At 29.6% G+C, this 17772-nt stretch overlaps 1 protein-coding gene across 1 annotated transcript; it reads left to right on the forward strand.

Moving 5' to 3' along the window:
- Nucleotides 1–138: 138 nt before the first annotated feature.
- On the forward strand, nucleotides 139–5121 carry LOC105136271 (cathepsin B-like). The gene is made up of 11 exons (XM_011041553.1): nucleotides 139–430; nucleotides 2254–2307; nucleotides 2399–2479; nucleotides 2631–2787; nucleotides 2905–2909; nucleotides 2998–3072; nucleotides 3174–3299; nucleotides 3450–3668; nucleotides 4000–4113; nucleotides 4571–4607; nucleotides 4701–5121. Exons 1-11 carry the CDS (start codon nucleotides 374–376, stop codon nucleotides 4835–4837), a joined length of 1062 nt encoding a protein of 353 aa, XP_011039855.1. The 5' UTR covers nucleotides 139–373; the 3' UTR covers nucleotides 4838–5121.
- Nucleotides 5122–17772: the final 12651 nt, after the last annotated feature.

Below are 17772 nucleotides of genomic sequence, written 5' to 3' on the forward strand. Positions count from 1 at the left end.
TAAAAGCCCCAGATCACCCGATCCGGATCAACCCCAAGCCGGGCCAGGTGTTATATGTATGATTCATAATAAACAAAGATGGGATCAGGGTGGGATGTCCTCCGCAGTGAGGCCTGAGGGTCATAACTGACGGTAACAGATGATGTCTCCATCATGATACGGGGGAAGCGAGAGCAAACCCAAAAAAGGCAATGGGCTCTGCCATCACTGTTGACATAAGCCTGCCCAAAAAGTCGAGAAAGTTTCCTTCCTTCTCCAGTTTGATTTACCTCCCTCACCTCCTTTCTTCTGTAGTGTGAACTCTCCCCTTTCCTCGTTTGCCACCTACTTCCTGGATTTTTCCCATTTTCTTCCCTTCTCCAGCAAGCAGGCAATGGCAAATCCTTTGTATGTTCCCACTCTTCTCTTACTCCTTGCTGCTATCTCTCAGGTAAATTGCTTTCCAGTTGCAATCTCTATCTATTTATTCTAAAAAAATCTGATCGTTACCTCTCAGTTTTTTGTGTTCCAGTGGAGAGATATCTATGCCTGTTCGAATTCCCCCCCCCCCAAATCTGGCGGTTGATTTTGTTATCAAAACTCAAATGCATTTGTTTGGGTTTAATTCTATTCTATTAAAAATACGAGAGTACTCTAATTTGTTGTAATAAATAATTTAATATAATCACTAAATAAATCGCATGTAGCTAGAATAAAATTTAAGCTTGTAAAAAATAATAATAATAAACAAGCATATAAACACATGCAAAATTAAACTAATCAAGTCTTGTTTCTTGAACATGCCTGTAAAGAAAGCATTATATTAGTCAGATTATGTAGTCCATTTGTTGAAACATTTAGATGCAGATCACGTTGCTATAATTGCATACTTTGGCAGTTTTATTGTTAGTATGCAAATGGATTGATTGTAATCAGTGTCTTATAATTTTAAGAATACTACTACTAAGCAAAATCCATGAACTAGGAAAACATTCTAAAATATCTCTCTACAAATAATCTGAACCCAGCTCTAGAATGACTAGATGAAAAAAAAGTAGAAACGTTGGGAAAAGCAGAGGAGATAAGGCTGAGGAGCTACTGTTTAGTGTGTGCAGAACATCTTTCACTCAACTCTTTTTTATATTGATTTTTTTGAACTAAAACTAATGGAGAATTAATTCTGGTAATTACCATAATTAATTCTCTTAATTAACCGTCATAAAAAAAATAAAACCTATAGTTTTGCATTGAAATTAGATGTTTTTACTTTGAAAATAAAATTGTTTTGGTAGATGATGTTTATTGTTTAGATTGGCAAAAAAAATAATTCTTTATGGGTCTAAAAATGCTCACATGTGAACTTTTAAGCTCAAAGTCCATTTGGTCTAGGTTTTTTTTCTTTTATAATCTCTAGTGCTTTACAGGTTAAATTTAAACTCTTCAACTTCGTACTAATAAAATATAAGAAAATCTTGCAATATTTTAATGCGAGATTGATAGTTCTTGGGTTTACAAAACATGCTAAAAAGAGTTTTTTATATCAATTTCTTATTCATCCATAATTTATTTTAATTAATGGTAGATGTTTGATTCCACTTTTAATTTGACTCAAATATAGCTATTAAATATGTTTTGAAATAAATTTATAACAGATTTAACTGCCTTTTAACACGTTAAAATCAGATCGATAATGACTTTGTTTCTGTATGCAAGTTCCTATATTTTCTGTGGGTGGAAAGTTGATATTTTTGGATTATAGAGAAACCGTGAAGAAAACCTGTTAATAGCGTAGATGGGTAAAGAAGCCAGGATGAGGCAATTAAAAAAAATACACGAAATTTTGATGTTTAGTTATTTGCACAGTAATCGGGGGTCTCTTTTCGTCGGACAAACCTCAGATTGATTAGTTTCAGCTCTGTCATCTTTTACTGGGCAGTTTTAATCAGTCGTTTTTGCTGGAAGTGTTTTATTGCAACCCGCCTTTTAAGTTAATAAAAAAAGTTATTGTTTTCTACTTCGAGTTTTTTTATTTTTTTTATGGAGCTTTATTAGTACTTATGCAAAAGCATCTTTAGGCTTTAAAGTAGGAATTAATTCATAAATATGACCTCGTGAATACAAATCAGTAGAGGTCGTTATGTCTGTCTGCTGGTCAGTCTTATCTTGAATTAATTTCCATTCTTGGATTTTTTTTATTTTTTTCCCCTATCTGTCTTGATTCTTGAATGGTTACTATTCTAAATTTGAAGTTATTGAATGTTATGTGGTCAACAGGCTATTACGGTGGAAGCAGTCTCCAAGCTCAAACTCAACTCTAGGATCCTTCAGGTATTTTATTTAGCAGATCCCCTCTTTTTTTGTATGAATTTGTTGCATTGCAAATTTTTATTATTCTTCTTCTTTCACTATGATTGTACAGGATTCAATAGTTCAAAAGGTCAATGAAAATCCCAAAGCTGGATGGGAAGCTACAATGAACCCTCAATTTTCCAATTATTCTGTGAGTGCTCGACTGGGCAGACCTTGTTCATTGGAGATTTAGATACTGGGATTGTTTCAAGTACCTTTTTATGTTGTTTCATTAACTCATGTAGAGGCTGACTAGTCTTTTATTCCATACAGCTAACATTTCCAGTTTCTTTGCTGCATAGGTTGGAGAATTTAAGTACCTTCTTGGAGTCAAACAAACACCCAGAAAGGAACTAAGAGGCGTTCCTCTTTTAAGGCATCCAAAATCCATGAAATTGCCAATAGAATTTGATGCGAGAACTGCTTGGCCACATTGTAGCACCATCGGAAGAATTCTAGGTCACTTTCTACCTGCTTGGATTGCATGTTTCTCTCTTTTTTTTTCTAATTAATTTTCAAGGTCCTGATGCTTTTCTGCTTTATTTGGCAAATTGTGGGTCGAATTTGAAATCATAGATCAGGTAAAAAAATTTGTTTTTATTTCTTTCTCAAGGATTTGTCTAGATAAACCTTGCCAGTTCTCGACACATTTCGATTTTGATAATCCAGGGTCACTGTGGATCCTGTTGGGCATTTGGTGCTGTTGAATCACTTTCTGATCGTTTTTGCATCCATTATGGCATGGCAACTGAATCTTGTGATTCAAATTGATTGTTTATATTTGAACAAAAGAAGTTGGCTATTTACTTTGTTCCAGTATAATCATATACATCCTTTCATTGCAGAACCTCTCTCTATCTGTCAATGATCTCTTAGCTTGCTGTGGCTGGATGTGCGGTGGTGGGTGCGGTGGGGGGAGTCCAATTGATTCATGGAGATACTTTGTCCAATCCGGTGTTGTCACTGAGGAGGTACAAGTTTCTGGCCTTTCCTATTACGTTGACCTTTGAGATCTCTCTTAGTTTAGATTGGTTACTGAGAAAATGAGAGACATTACATTTTGATCTTGCCCAATCTGTTCTACGATCATGATGTTCCTTAACAAAATTTTCATGTGGCAGTGTGATCCATACTTTGATGATATTGGCTGTTCTCACCCTGGTTGCGAACCAGGATTTCCTACTCCAAAGTGTGAGAGAAGGTGTGCTGATAAGAACAAACTCTGGGCGGAGTCAAAGCACTTCAGTGTTAATGCATATAGAATCGATTCTGACCCCCACAGTATTATGGCAGAAGTTTCTAGCAACGGACCGGTAGAGGTCGCCTTCACTGTTTATGAGGTAAAAACTTAGTTCATTCTCATATGCTCACACTTGATTCACTGAGTTCTCTTGCAGTGCGTAACTACAGCTCGCTTGTTAAGCTGAAGAAATTCTGAGCATTGCTTTTACAAGTAGGAATAACTTTGGTGGGAGTTCTGCAAGCATTTTATCTATAAAATATGAATCTCTTTTTTAGTTGTACTTGCACTTTTCATTCATAAGGGACGAAAGTTGCCCATTATTAATCTATTGTAAAGTATTAACATAGATATTGCGTGAATATAAATGTGCCTGGGAAGTATAACTTGTTACTTAAAATAATTGAAATGGTCTGTTTACGATTCTACAGGATTTTGCTCATTATAAATCAGGAGTTTACAAGCACATAACAGGTGATGCCATGGGAGGCCATGCTGTTAAGCTTATTGGGTGGGGGACTTCTGAAGATGGGGAGGATTATTGGGTATGTGTTAATACTTGTCATTTTTTTTCAGATTTCATTGTAAGTAACTTCAATATGCGTGGCATGTAAAAGCAGCGGCAAATTAGTAGGATATTTACCTCCCGCCCATGATCAATTAAGTGTTAAAGCAATTGTCCAGAAAAATTAAAGATGTCAATAATAAAAAGTCTTCTAATCTATGCCAAACTCTAGGGTTATTGTGTGGATAGAAGACACAAGACTTCTCATTTACTTCTCTTTTGGCTAGATTATGAACCCTTTATATATAATCTAATTTTTTCACCTCCATTCATCATGGATATGCTTGATCCACTACTATAGTTCAATAGGCTCCAAGTCTTGATTGTCACTTAGTTTAAAATCTACATGACATACGGGCCACCTTAAGGATATTTTTCTAACATTCGTGACCTTTGTTTTCTCATGTTATTGACACAAGTATTACTCTTTGTTTCAGCTTCTTGCTAATCAGTGGGATAGAGGCTGGGGGGATGGTGGGTCTTTTGATCAGAATTTGCTCCGTGTTGAATTACTGTCGTAAAAAGTAATCTCAATTGCTGACATGCAGTTTCATTTTGAATGACAGGATGGTTACTTCAAGATTAAAAGAGGAACAAATGAGTGCGGCATTGAAGAGGCTGTTGTTGCTGGTTTGCCTTCCACCAGGAACCTCGTTAGAGAAGTTGCCAGCATCGATGCCCGGGAGCACGCTACGGCTCGATGATGGATTATCGTATTCAAATGTGATGTAATTTATGTTTGAACCATGTGTTTTAGCGATAAATTATGCAAGAAGAGAGTTATTGAATATGATCTCAGCAACATAAGGATAGGATTGAATTTTAAAAAACAAATTCAAATACTAAGTTAATGTCTAAAAATTATAAGACAATAACTCTATCCCCTTCGTTACCCTCCAAATGTGGAGAACCAAAGGATTAGAGGACATGGGGATTGGAGAATGACGTCAGGCAACGAAAAAGAAGAAGAAGGAACCACTATTCCCACGGCCCTTGTCATTCTATTTTTTTAATTAATTATTCGATCTTAAGAATTCCTTGATGAAAAATATACAAGCGCGTGCACACGCAACATGTAAAATTAAGAATTTATAAATAAAATGTGTTTGTTGAAATATCTTTAGTATATTATAGTTTTTATTGATTATTTTATATCTTAAGAGTATAATAATAGAATTTAAATAAATATTATATAGTTGTTTTAAATATTTATAAACACAATTCAATAACCAATTACCAAATGTTGTTTTTATTTCATAAAATAACACAATAGCAATACCCTAGTAATATCAAATAAACCTTTAATTTACGTGTGTTCAAGAAGATAATATATCATTCATTTTTAAATAATAAATTTTGTAAAGAAATTAAGATTTTAAACTATAATAAACCATTGATTTTTAAAGAATAAATTTTATACCAATACCCCCATAAATTTTCAAGTTTAAAGTTTAAAAGATTTTCATTTAAGAAAATATGTTAGGGAATAATATTAATTATACTCTGTAATTTTATCAATCAGTTTAAATTATTGAGTTGAGATAATTATTTGATAAATAATATTGAGAAACATAAAAAAAATAATGTACCATAATTTGGTGATGGTTAATGATAAAAATGATATAATTTGAATATCTTAATAAATAAAATAAAAATGATATAATTTGAATATCTTAATCACAGAAAAAAAAGAAAAGAGTTTTTATTTGGTAGATATATTGTAAAGATAAAAAGCAATACCAACATTTTCTATCATAATTTGTGAAAAAATCTAACTAGGGGTATTTTCGACCATGGATTGGGATTGACAAGCACTGCAATGAGAATACACAGCATGTCAAAAAATTTGTGCAAGATTATCAAAATAATTGATTTTTTTTTATTGATGAATACGGTATAAATTTTATAAAATCAAGTAAAACATTTCTAAACTTTTATTCTTTTTAATTTTGATATTGTTTACTTATTATATGAATAATATAACTAATCATACTAATTGTTTTGGTTTTAACCCATATCTATTTTTTTTAACTAATGAATTGAAATTGATTGCTAGAAAATCAAACGTAGATTATTCTATAAATTTCAAGACTAACTTACTTTTTTATAACAAAGATCTATTTGTTTTTGTAATTAAAATTATCTTTTATAATTTTTTATATTTGTATTTAAAATTAATTTTTTTATGTTTTTTATTATTTTAATGTTCTTATATTAAAAATAATCTTTTTAAAAAATATTATTATATATTGTTAAATAAAAATATTATAAAAAACACTAGAGAGCAGCCTTTTCCAATAACATACCCAAATAGAATGTCAAAGCTTGATTTCGCTAACAGAATACTCGCTCCTGAACATATCTTCTCCGGCGATAATAAACAAAGACCTCAACCTATTTTCTAGTCAGTGCGTTATTGTCGGCGACTTTAATTTCTGTTGCCACACCGTGTCTCCACCAAAAACCATGTGCATATTTTAATAGTCCTTCATTGATGTGATTTATCCAGCAGGGACCACGGTCGTTTGTCGCTTTATCTACTTTCTGGCAGACTGGGTTGGATTAGATTGGGTGGGATTTATGGTTTTTAATGTGGGGATATGGGAAAACCTGACCCCTCAGCTCGTTCTCCTCGAAACAACCCCCCCACGCACACAAATGATCTTTTTGAAATTATTTTTAATTTTGATATTGTTTACTTATTATATGAATAATATAACTAATCATACTAATTGTTTTGGTTTTAACCCATATCTATTTTTTTTAACTAATGAATTGAAATTGATTGCTAGAAAATCAAACGTAGATTATTCTATAAATTTCAAGACTAACTTACTTTTTTATAACAAAGATCTATTTGTTTTTGTAATTAAAATTATCTTTTATAATTTTTTATATTTGTGATCTATTTGTTTTTGTAATTAAAATTATATTTTATACTTTTTTATATTTGTATTTAAAATTAATTTTTTTATGTTTTTTATTATTTTAATGTTCTTATATTAAAAATAATCTTTTTAAAAAATATTATTATATATTGTTAAATAAAAATATTATAAAAAACACTAGAGAGCAGCCTTTTCCAATAACATACCCAAATAGAATGTCAAAGCTTGATTTCGCTAACAGAATACTCGCTCCTGAACATATCTTCTCCGGCGATAATAAACAAAGACCTCAACCTATTTTCTAGTCAGTGCGTTATTGTCGGCGACTTTAATTTCTGTTGCCACACCGTGTCTCCACCAAAAACCATGTGCATATTTTAATAGTCCTTCATTGATGTGATTTATCCAGCAGGGACCACGGTCGTTTGTCGCTTTATCTACTTTCTGGCAGACTGGGTTGGATTAGATTGGGTGGGATTTATGGTTTTTAATGTGGGGATATGGGAAAACCTGACCCCTCAGCTCGTTCTCCTCGAAACAACCCCCCCACGCACACAAATGATCTTTTTGAAATTAAATCGAAAAATAACATATTTCAGTAAAACAAATGTTTAGATAAAATAATATATGTTATAAAAATATTTAAAAAATAACATGTTTTTTAAAATAATTATAATTCTAAATATTAGTTTTGTAACAACTATAATTAAGAATATTAGTAAATTAGTTAAAATAAAAAAAATCAATATAAAAATTTATGAAAATTCAATTGTAGGGTATAATATTCAAGATTTAACCTTGAGAAGTGGAGCTTAACTGGTTAGGTTTTAAGTTTGCTTCGTAAAAGTTATGTCGAGTTTTACAAATCTTAGGGTTACTGAATACTTATATAATCATTAACTTCAGGGTTCGTGAAATTAATCGAAATATATGCAAGTTAACCCAAACAATAATAAAAAAATATTCAAAATTTAATATTAATATTTAAAATTAATTTTTTTATGTTTTTTATTATTTTAATGTTCTTATATTAAAAATAATCTTTTTAAAAAATATTATTATATATTGTTAAATAAAAATATTATAAAAAACACTAGAGAGCAGCCTTTTCCAATAACATACCCAAATAGAATGTCAAAGCTTGATTTCGCTAACAGAATACTCGCTCCTGAACATATCTTCTCCGGCGATAATAAACAAAGACCTCAACCTATTTTCTAGTCAGTGCGTTATTGTCGGCGACTTTAATTTCTGTTGCCACACCGTGTCTCCACCAAAAACCATGTGCATATTTTAATAGTCCTTCATTGATGTGATTTATCCAGCAGGGACCACGGTCGTTTGTCGCTTTATCTACTTTCTGGCAGACTGGGTTGGATTAGATTGGGTGGGATTTATGGTTTTTAATGTGGGGATATGGGAAAACCTGACCCCTCAGCTCGTTCTCCTCGAAACAACCCCCCCACGCACACAAATGATCTTTTTGAAATTAAATCGAAAAATAACATATTTCAGTAAAAAAAACGTTTAGATAAAATAACATGTTATAAAAATATGTAAAAAATAACATGTTTTTTAACATAATTATAATTATAAATATTAGTTTTGTAACAACTATAATTAAGAATATTAGTAAATTAGTTAAAATAAAAAAAATCAATATAAAAATTTATGAAAATTCAATTGTAGGGTATAATATTCAAGATTTAACCTTGAGAAGTGGAGCTTAACTGGTTAGGTTTTAAGTTTGCTTCGTAAAAGTTATGTCGAGTTTTACAAATCTTAGGGTTACTGAATACTTATATAATCATTAACTTCAGGGTTCGTGAAATTAATCGAAATATATGCAAGTTAACCCAAACAATAATAAAAAAATATTCAAAATTTAATATTAATAAATAAAAAAAGAAGAGAAATTGAAATGATATGAAAGAGGAACGCGAGAAGAAAAATAAGGGAAAAAAATGGGTCACCGAGTGGAGTATATATGAAAGCTCTATTTTTTATACATTTGATATTATTAAAAATATTTTAATAAAAAAATTCTAACTATACCACAAAAAATTATCAAATAAAATCATAATTAGTTGGTGATTTTTATTTTGGATTAAGGTAATTTAAAGTAATTAATCCAGATCAAAATCACCCACTAATTAAAATATTATCTAAAAATCTTTCATAATATAATTAGAATTATCTTGTGAATATTTTTTTTAATAATGTCAAATGTGTAAAAAGAAGCCTCAGCATATTCCCGATCACCTATATATTTTTTTTTTATCTCCGTTTTTCTCCTCCTTTTTATGTATTGACTTGACTATCAAGTCTTATATCTGAACCATTTAAGTCCTTATAGAATTTTATGTTGAGTTTTTAACATGTATTGCTGCCAGCCGTGCCTTCGCCGCAAGATCGGTGGATTCTTCTTTTCTTATTTAAAGAAGAAAACGATGCGAAGTGCTTTGTTGTTCCAAGACTGGATTATAATTCTATTTTTTTCTTAATGTTGGTGAGGGGGTAATCAAATTCACATTGAATTATATTATGGAATTTCTCTGGGTTTACACGCAAAACAATTGGAATAGACTGGCATGTGGTTAATTAGTGGTTGTTGGGGTTCCTAATGTGCCTTGGACACCATTAATGACCGTGCTCATCCTTGACCCCTTCTTCACGTCAATTAAATATAGTTATAAAGTCTTTTTTAAAAAAATAAAAAGACTTGAATAAAATAAAAAGTCTGATAATAAAATTAAAAAAATCTTTCTTAATCTACAATTTTGTTTGTTTTGTTCTTTTTGCACGAACACCTTTGCACATGCGAGTCAATTTTGTTCCAAATATTTTTTTAATCTTCAACACTCCTGTCAGAACGTGTTAAAGATGTTAAAATACCCTCACGCATGGGAGTCTTGAAGGAGACAAACTTTTGTCAACTTGCAGGAGATATGTATAATCTCATGGATCAGACAGACAGCCGTCTAATGGTGATGCAACTGTCCTTTTCTTGTTTATCAGAAGACTCGACGGAAATGTTCACAGGAAATTAACACACGTGCTCGATAGTCCAAAAAAAAAAACATGTGACCCTAGTTATCGAGGGAAAAAAAAAAAGTAAATTAACTCGGAGTAAGTGTTAATTACGTTGCCTTGACTGGCTATTTTCCATGCATGTTCTTGGGGAGGCCATGGAGAAGAAGTAGCATTATCTTTGTACTTTATGTCTTGACTCTTTTTTTTTTTTTTTGACTTAGGAATAGATTTTAGAGCCACTAGTTTTCCATGATGATGTAATTACTCTCCTTGTGCAGCTTCTTGCTAGTTAATCAGTACTGGAGTAAAGGCTGGGGCGATGCAAGTTCCTGTCAAAATTCTCTCCATGTTAGATAAATAAACACAGTGTTTCTTCTCAGATGGTGATTCTTCAAGATTAGAAGAGGCTGTGGTTGCTGGTTTGCCCTCAACCAGGAATCTTGTTAGAGCGGTTGCGAGCACAGATGCTCTTGAGGATGCTTCGTCTTAATTGTTATATTTCAAAGTGCTGTATTTTATGTATCAATCATTGGTTCTTGTGAAAAAAAAAGGGGGGGGGCTTGTGTGCTGCATACAAGGGACGAGACCAGGTATATGCATCCATGTATGTAAACAGTTGTCTTTCTCAGCTGAGATTTGCTGTTTGTGTAAGAAGCAAACAGGGTGTAGATATTGTCGTGCTTAATGTTTACTGATAGTAACAGATTCACCTTCGTGGTGCATTTCACGTTGCAGCTTCTTACCTGCTTCCTGGTCAGCTGTTTGGCGTTTCCAGGTTGATTGGGTAAATCTGCTTCGGCATGTTAATAATTAATAAATAACTCAAGGAGGTTCGTGCTCTTGTTAAGAGGATGGGATGGCCCTGTGCATGCTCGAGAAGATTTCAGAATTTTAGTTGTTAAAGAAGTCAAGCTTGTTATTTTCTTCACGAGTGTTAATTACAGGAGATATACAGTATAAGTTTAAAAAGAAATCAAAATTTGAGTTTGAATTTAAATTTAAATATAATACAATCTGTAACTCTCTAGAATCAAATTTGCTCTTCTTCCATGGTATACTTGGTATCTGACAGTTGTGTCTTGAACTTGGTCTTCAACACGCCCTGCAATCTTAAGCAAAGGTGGCATATTTTTTAAGGTTGGTCTTTCAAAAGATTAAACCTTCCTGCAATCAACGGTTTGCTAAACAGATCTACAAGATGGTCTTTACTGAAAATAAATTTAACTTTAAGACAATTACAGAATCAATGAATTGTATATTTTTGTTATCCTTTTCCTGATCTCGGACAAAACCAAAAGCATTTGTTTTTTTAAATTCACGTGGATATCTAAACTAGCTTATATATATTTTGATTAATTTCATAGATCTTGAAGTTAACAACTATGCAATCTTTTAGTGGCTTTTAAGTTTGTAGAATTTGAATTGGTGACTTCTAGAGAGCCAAAAGCATTTGTTTTTTTAAATTCACGTAGATATCTAAACTAGATATCTAAACTAGCTTACGTGTATTTTAATTAATTTCATAGATCAAGTTAATAACCATGTAATTTTTTAGTGGCTTTTAAGTTTGTGGAATTCGAATTGGTGACTTCTAAAGAACAAACTTAAAATTTGACTAGTCAAGTTACATCTTTTATAATTAACTAAAAATTAATTATTATTTTTTTATTAACATAAGTGTCCAAATTAACTAAACTTAAAATTTGACTAGTCAAGTTACACCTTTATAATTAACTAAAAACTAATTATTATTTTTTTATTAACATAAGTGTCCAAATTAACTTTTACGCACCTTAATTAATTTTATAAATTCTAAAATTAATAACATGTAAAATTATAATAGATCTAGTGATCCAAGTGAAAAGCAATTTTAACATGCTTTATGCATGCATGAAATACTGGAATAGAAGGTAAATAAGTGTTACTTATGTTGTTACACCATAGCATTGGAGAGTGTCCTATAAATCATCAAGTGGAAGTTTTTTTTGTTCTTGGATGGAGATGAATATATCAAGAATCCAATGTGCAATTCATTTTGATGAGATGGATTCAAAGTGATCTAAAAAGTGATCTCTCTCTGTAATTACAAATAAGGTTTTAATCTTTTAAACTTGAAACAAAGTGAGGATAAAGTTAGATTGGTTTACCAAAATTAATAAAGTATCATAGTGTTGGCCATGATTGAAGAAATTAAAGAAGGGCTAATAGTAATTAATATAAAAAGAGAAACCATTGAATCGAGTTGTAAAGGTTTTTTTGAAGATTTCATGACATTGATGCGATAATGAAAATATGTATTGATGAAATAATTGGTTTTAAAAAATATGAAATCTTACATGGATCAAAATTAATATTAATTGAATAAATAATTTAAAAATTAATAAATATATTTATGATGAGAACATTTTTTACTAGAAAAAACACCAGTGGCATGACCTTCAATAAGAGGAGTTAAATTGATAGGAGAGGCATGCATATATTCTTCACCTTCACTAATTATAGAATAATTTTAAAATTATAAAAGTCATAATTTCTTTAAATTCATGTTGTTCAATTATTTATTGTGAGATGGATAAAAGATAAAAATGAATAATTTTATTAGATTAACTATCCAAATAAGGGCTAGTGGCATTAGTGTTCAAATGTTTGTGATAATTTTATTAGACCGGATATTTGAAAAAAAGCTAGCGATATCCATGTTTAGATGGTAGTGATAATCTTATTAGACTAGCTGTTTAAGAAAGAGATAATAACATTTGTGTTTAGATGATCATGATAATTTTATTAGGCTAGTTATCGAAGAGGGGATAGTAACATTTATATTCAAATAACATAAAAATTATATTAAACTAATTGTTTGAAGAGAGGATAATGGCATTTGTATTCGGATAATCGAATTAAACTAGTTGATCTAAAGGAGTTAGTGATAGAAGTACATCTAATTGACAGGATATTAAATTTTTTTAAAATAAAAAATACAAGAAAGATTTATATATCTAATGCAAATGACAAAGTTAACACTATTTCTTAATGTTAATGTAATGAATTAAATGATAATATTCATGTACATATGCATATATGTGTTTATTTATAAGGGTATTGTATTATTATCTAATATTATGAAATGATGTAATTGCAAGGTTTTTTCTATTTTTGAGCCAACTAATAAATTCCTGTAATGATGCCTTTTGTTATAAAAATAAGCTTTTTATGTAAGAAACCATTGAATCGAGTTGTAAAGGTTTGAAATAATTGGTTTAGAAAAATATGAAATCTTAGGATCAAAATTAATATTAATTGAAGAAATAATTTAAAAAATAATAAATATATTTATGATGATAACATTTTTTACTAGAAAAAACATCAATTGCATGACCTTCAATAAGAGGAGTTAAATTGATAGGAGAGGCATGCATATATTCTTCACCTTCACTAATTATAGAATAATTTTAAAATTATAAAAGTCATAATTTCTTTAAATTCATGTTGTTCAATTATTTATTGTGAGATGGATAAAAGATAAAAATGAATAATTTTATTAGATTAACTATCCAAATAAGGGCTAGTGGCATTAGTGTTCAAATGTTTGTGATAATTTTATTAGACCGGATATTTGAAAAAAAGCTAGCGATATCCATGTTTAGATGGCAGTGATAATCTTATTAGACTAGTTGTTTAAGAAAGAGATAATAATATTTGTGTTTAGATGATCATGGTAATTTTATTAGGCTAGTTATCGAAGAAGGGATAGTACCATTTATATTCAAATAACATAAAAATTATATTAAACTAATTGTTTGAAGAGAGGATAATGACATTTGTATTCGGATAATCTTATTAAACTAGTTGATCTAAAGGAGTTAGTGATAGAAGTACATCTAATTGACAGGATATTAAATTTTTTTAAAATAAAAAAAAATAAGAAAGATTTATATATCTAATGCAAATGACAAATTTAACACTATTTCTTAATGTTAATGTAATGAATTAAATGATAATATTCATGTACATATGCATATATGTGTTTATTTATAAGGGTATTGTATTATTATCTAATATTATGAAATGATGTAATTGCAAGGTTTTTTCTATTTTTGAGCCAACTAATAAATTCCTGTAATGATGCCTTTTGTTATAAAAATAAGCTTTTTATGTAATTTAAGATGTTAAATTGTCATGTATTTTATTTTGAGAATTTCATTCTGGATTTATTATCATATTTTGAAAATTATGCACATTAATATCTTGCCATCCGTTATAATTTTGTGCATTAATATCAAAATTTATATTAATTGAGAATTTTTTTTAAAGATAATCGTGTTCTAAATATTAATTTTTCTTATTCATTTAATGAAACATGCTACATAAAACTTTGTTTTAATTATTTATTGATTTTATTATTATATTTCATGAAAAACTAGATGTGGATTATTTTTTAGTTGTGTTGATGAGAAAAAGACTCAGGGTAATTAGATTTTAATTGTGATATTAGATTGTAATATAAAAGAAGTTGTCAATAATTTGATTATTATATTTCATGAAAAACTAGATGTGAATTATCTTTTAGTTGTGTTGATGAAAAAAAATTCTCAGGTGATTAGATTTTAATTGTAATATTAGATTGTAATATGAAAGAAGTTGTCAATAATTTCAAAAAGCTAGCGATATCCATGTTTAGATGGCAGTGATAATCTTATTAGACTAGTTGTTTAAGAAAGAGATAATAATATTTGTGTTTAGATGATCATGGTAATTTTATTAGGCTAGTTATCGAAGAAGGGATAGTACCATTTATATTCAAATAACATAAAAATTATATTAAACTAATTGTTTGAAGAGAGGATAATGACATTTGTATTCGGATAATCTTATTAAACTAGTTGATCTAAAGGAGTTAGTGATAGAAGTACATCTAATTGACAGGATATTAAATTTTTTTAAAATAAAAAAAAATAAGAAAGATTTATATATCTAATGCAAATGACAAATTTAACACTATTTCTTAATGTTAATGTAATGAATTAAATGATAATATTCATGTACATATGCATATATGTGTTTATTTATAAGGGTATTGTATTATTATCTAATATTATGAAATGATGTAATTGCAAGGTTTTTTCTATTTTTGAGCCAACTAATAAATTCCTGTAATGATGCCTTTTGTTATAAAAATAAGCTTTTTATGTAATTTAAGATGTTAAATTGTCATGTATTTTACTTTGAGAATTTCATTCTGGATTTATTATCATATTTTGAAAATTATGCACATTAATATCTTGCCATCCGCTATAATTTTGTGCATTAATATCAAAATTTATATTAATTGAGAAATTTTTTTAAAGATAATCGTGTTCTAAATATTAATTTTTCTTATTCATTTAATGAAACATGCTACATAAAACTTTGTTTTAATTATTTATTGATTTTATTATTATATTTCATGAAAAACTAGATGTGAATTATCTTTTAGTTGTGTTGATGAAAAAAAATTCTCAGGTGATTAGATTTTAATTGTAATATTAGATTGTAATATGAAAGAAGTTGTCAATAATTTCATAAATTTTCAATATAGAGAAAACTCTATTAAAATTCTAGTAGAATGGAAAAAAAAATTCACCCTTGCATTTTTTACTTTACATAAATAACAATATTGTAGAAAATATATATTTTTAAAAGTTAGGGTTATTATAATGAGCCCACAAATTATTTGTCATCATGATCTTCTCTCTGATCAGCATCCGAAAAACTATGAAGTGAAAGTATGGCACCTTTGCTAATATATGATCCATTTGAAACAAAAAAAATACAAGATAACATGAAATTTATTTAACTGATCTCCAATAAGAAACACACAGCTTATGCATAAATAAACTCACCTTGTTTATAGCAAATATGAGATCAAGTCTAGCGAATGAAAAATATTGTAACCCTCCAATAATATTGCAATATAATTAGGGGTTCTCAAAAAATTTCCAATTTTTTGTTGTAAAAGAGGTTGTAATAACTATTAGAGTTAAGCAAGGCTTGGCTTTGTCCATGGAACTTCATTTAAAAAGATTAAATATATCGATGTTCTGTCAATAATAAACCATCAACATAAAGAACAACCTTAACACCCCAAGAAAACTTAGAGGCCCAGGATCTTTCACTGCAAAACTTCAATTGAGCTTATGTAGTAAGTGATTAATAACAACTGAACTTGGTCTTGTAATAATGACATCGTGAACAGAGATAAAATATATAAAATAATAAAGGAAATGTGATAAATATAGAGAGATGCATCAACTTTTATACGTTGAAAACCTAGAGCCTTGAGTTTTTATGTAAATCTATAAAACCAGGCATGAGGTGCTTCTTGTGAGCCGTGGATAGATTTCTTGAGAAAGCAAAGATGATTTGGATACTAAGGATGTTGAAAACAGGTTGAACCATGTATATTTCTTTTTGTAAGGTGATGAAAAAAATTTATTTTTTATTAAGAGATTATTTTTCCTTTATTATAGAAAGTAAATTTAATTCAATAAATACTTAATTAATTCATAATTTTAAAAACCCTACTCATAAGCATTATGGATTTTATAACATTATCAAATTGATATAAGAAATATACTAAAAGACATGAGAGATTCATTGCAGTTTCTCTTATAGTTTTCTTGATTAACCACTATAATGTGGTGACTATTTTGTCATTGCCATAAAAAAATAAATAACCTTTGATTGAGGATATTTTAGTATTTTTCACAAAATTTATAAGTCATTGCTAATTTGTTTGAAGGTATTTTTATCATTTTAATGTTTTCATAAATAGTAAAATAATCAAAATATTATAGGAGAAAAAAATAGTGTCAGGCAGGGCTATTGAGATATTTCTTTCTTTTTTATACATAAATTTGGTTTTTTCACCTTAACTTTTTTATTAATTATAAGTTTGATTGAAGAAAATTATTCAATTTATTATTAAAATAATAATTTTTTATTTTAAAAACTAATAGCATGTACCGCACACATCAACACACTGGAATCGTCACATGCTTTGATAGAAGATCATATGTAGCCTCAAATTATTCCTTTTTATTTTTTTATTATAGGTGACACGTGTACTTTAAATATGACAGGTGAATTGCATGTAACCTTCTTCCTTCATTTCTCTCTATTGTCGTCAGAAATCCACGATGATGCTTATTTTTCTTGTTATTTTCAGTACTGAACGTTATTTATTTTGGATTAAAATATGGTCTCGCTCGGGGCAAAGCTGGGTTACAGAGGCTAGTAAATACTTTTTGTCTGAACCTGGTGACGCTATTTACCATCACCGTACTAACTATCATCAAAAAACACGAAAGTCAAAGATTGAGCAAAAATACCACCTCAGAAGACAACGATAGACAACGTGTGACATTACTCCGCGCATCTTCGTCGCTCTTATATTTGGTTACTTAATTCGACATGACTCAACTCCTGTTCGTCCAGTGACTCAGACTCCATTTTTTTACACTTTTATGCACGTCATCGTGTTAAATGCTTCATGATGTTTTCGGTTAATAGACGCCAGGTCATCATTGTTGCTAGCTGGCCATGTCACGCGAGCCAGTCAGGCTTTATCGGGAAGATCTTTAATTCTTCCCTTTCTCAAATTGGAATGTTAATTTACTTGCATGTTCCTCCACGGCTCTGACAAACAAAATAAAATAGATGACTGGAAAATGTATGGTAGC

Source organism: Populus euphratica, unplaced genomic scaffold, assembly GCF_000495115.2.
Source record: "Populus euphratica unplaced genomic scaffold, PopEup_1.0 scaffold2.1, whole genome shotgun sequence".
NCBI classification, from domain to species: domain Eukaryota; kingdom Viridiplantae; phylum Streptophyta; class Magnoliopsida; order Malpighiales; family Salicaceae; genus Populus; species Populus euphratica.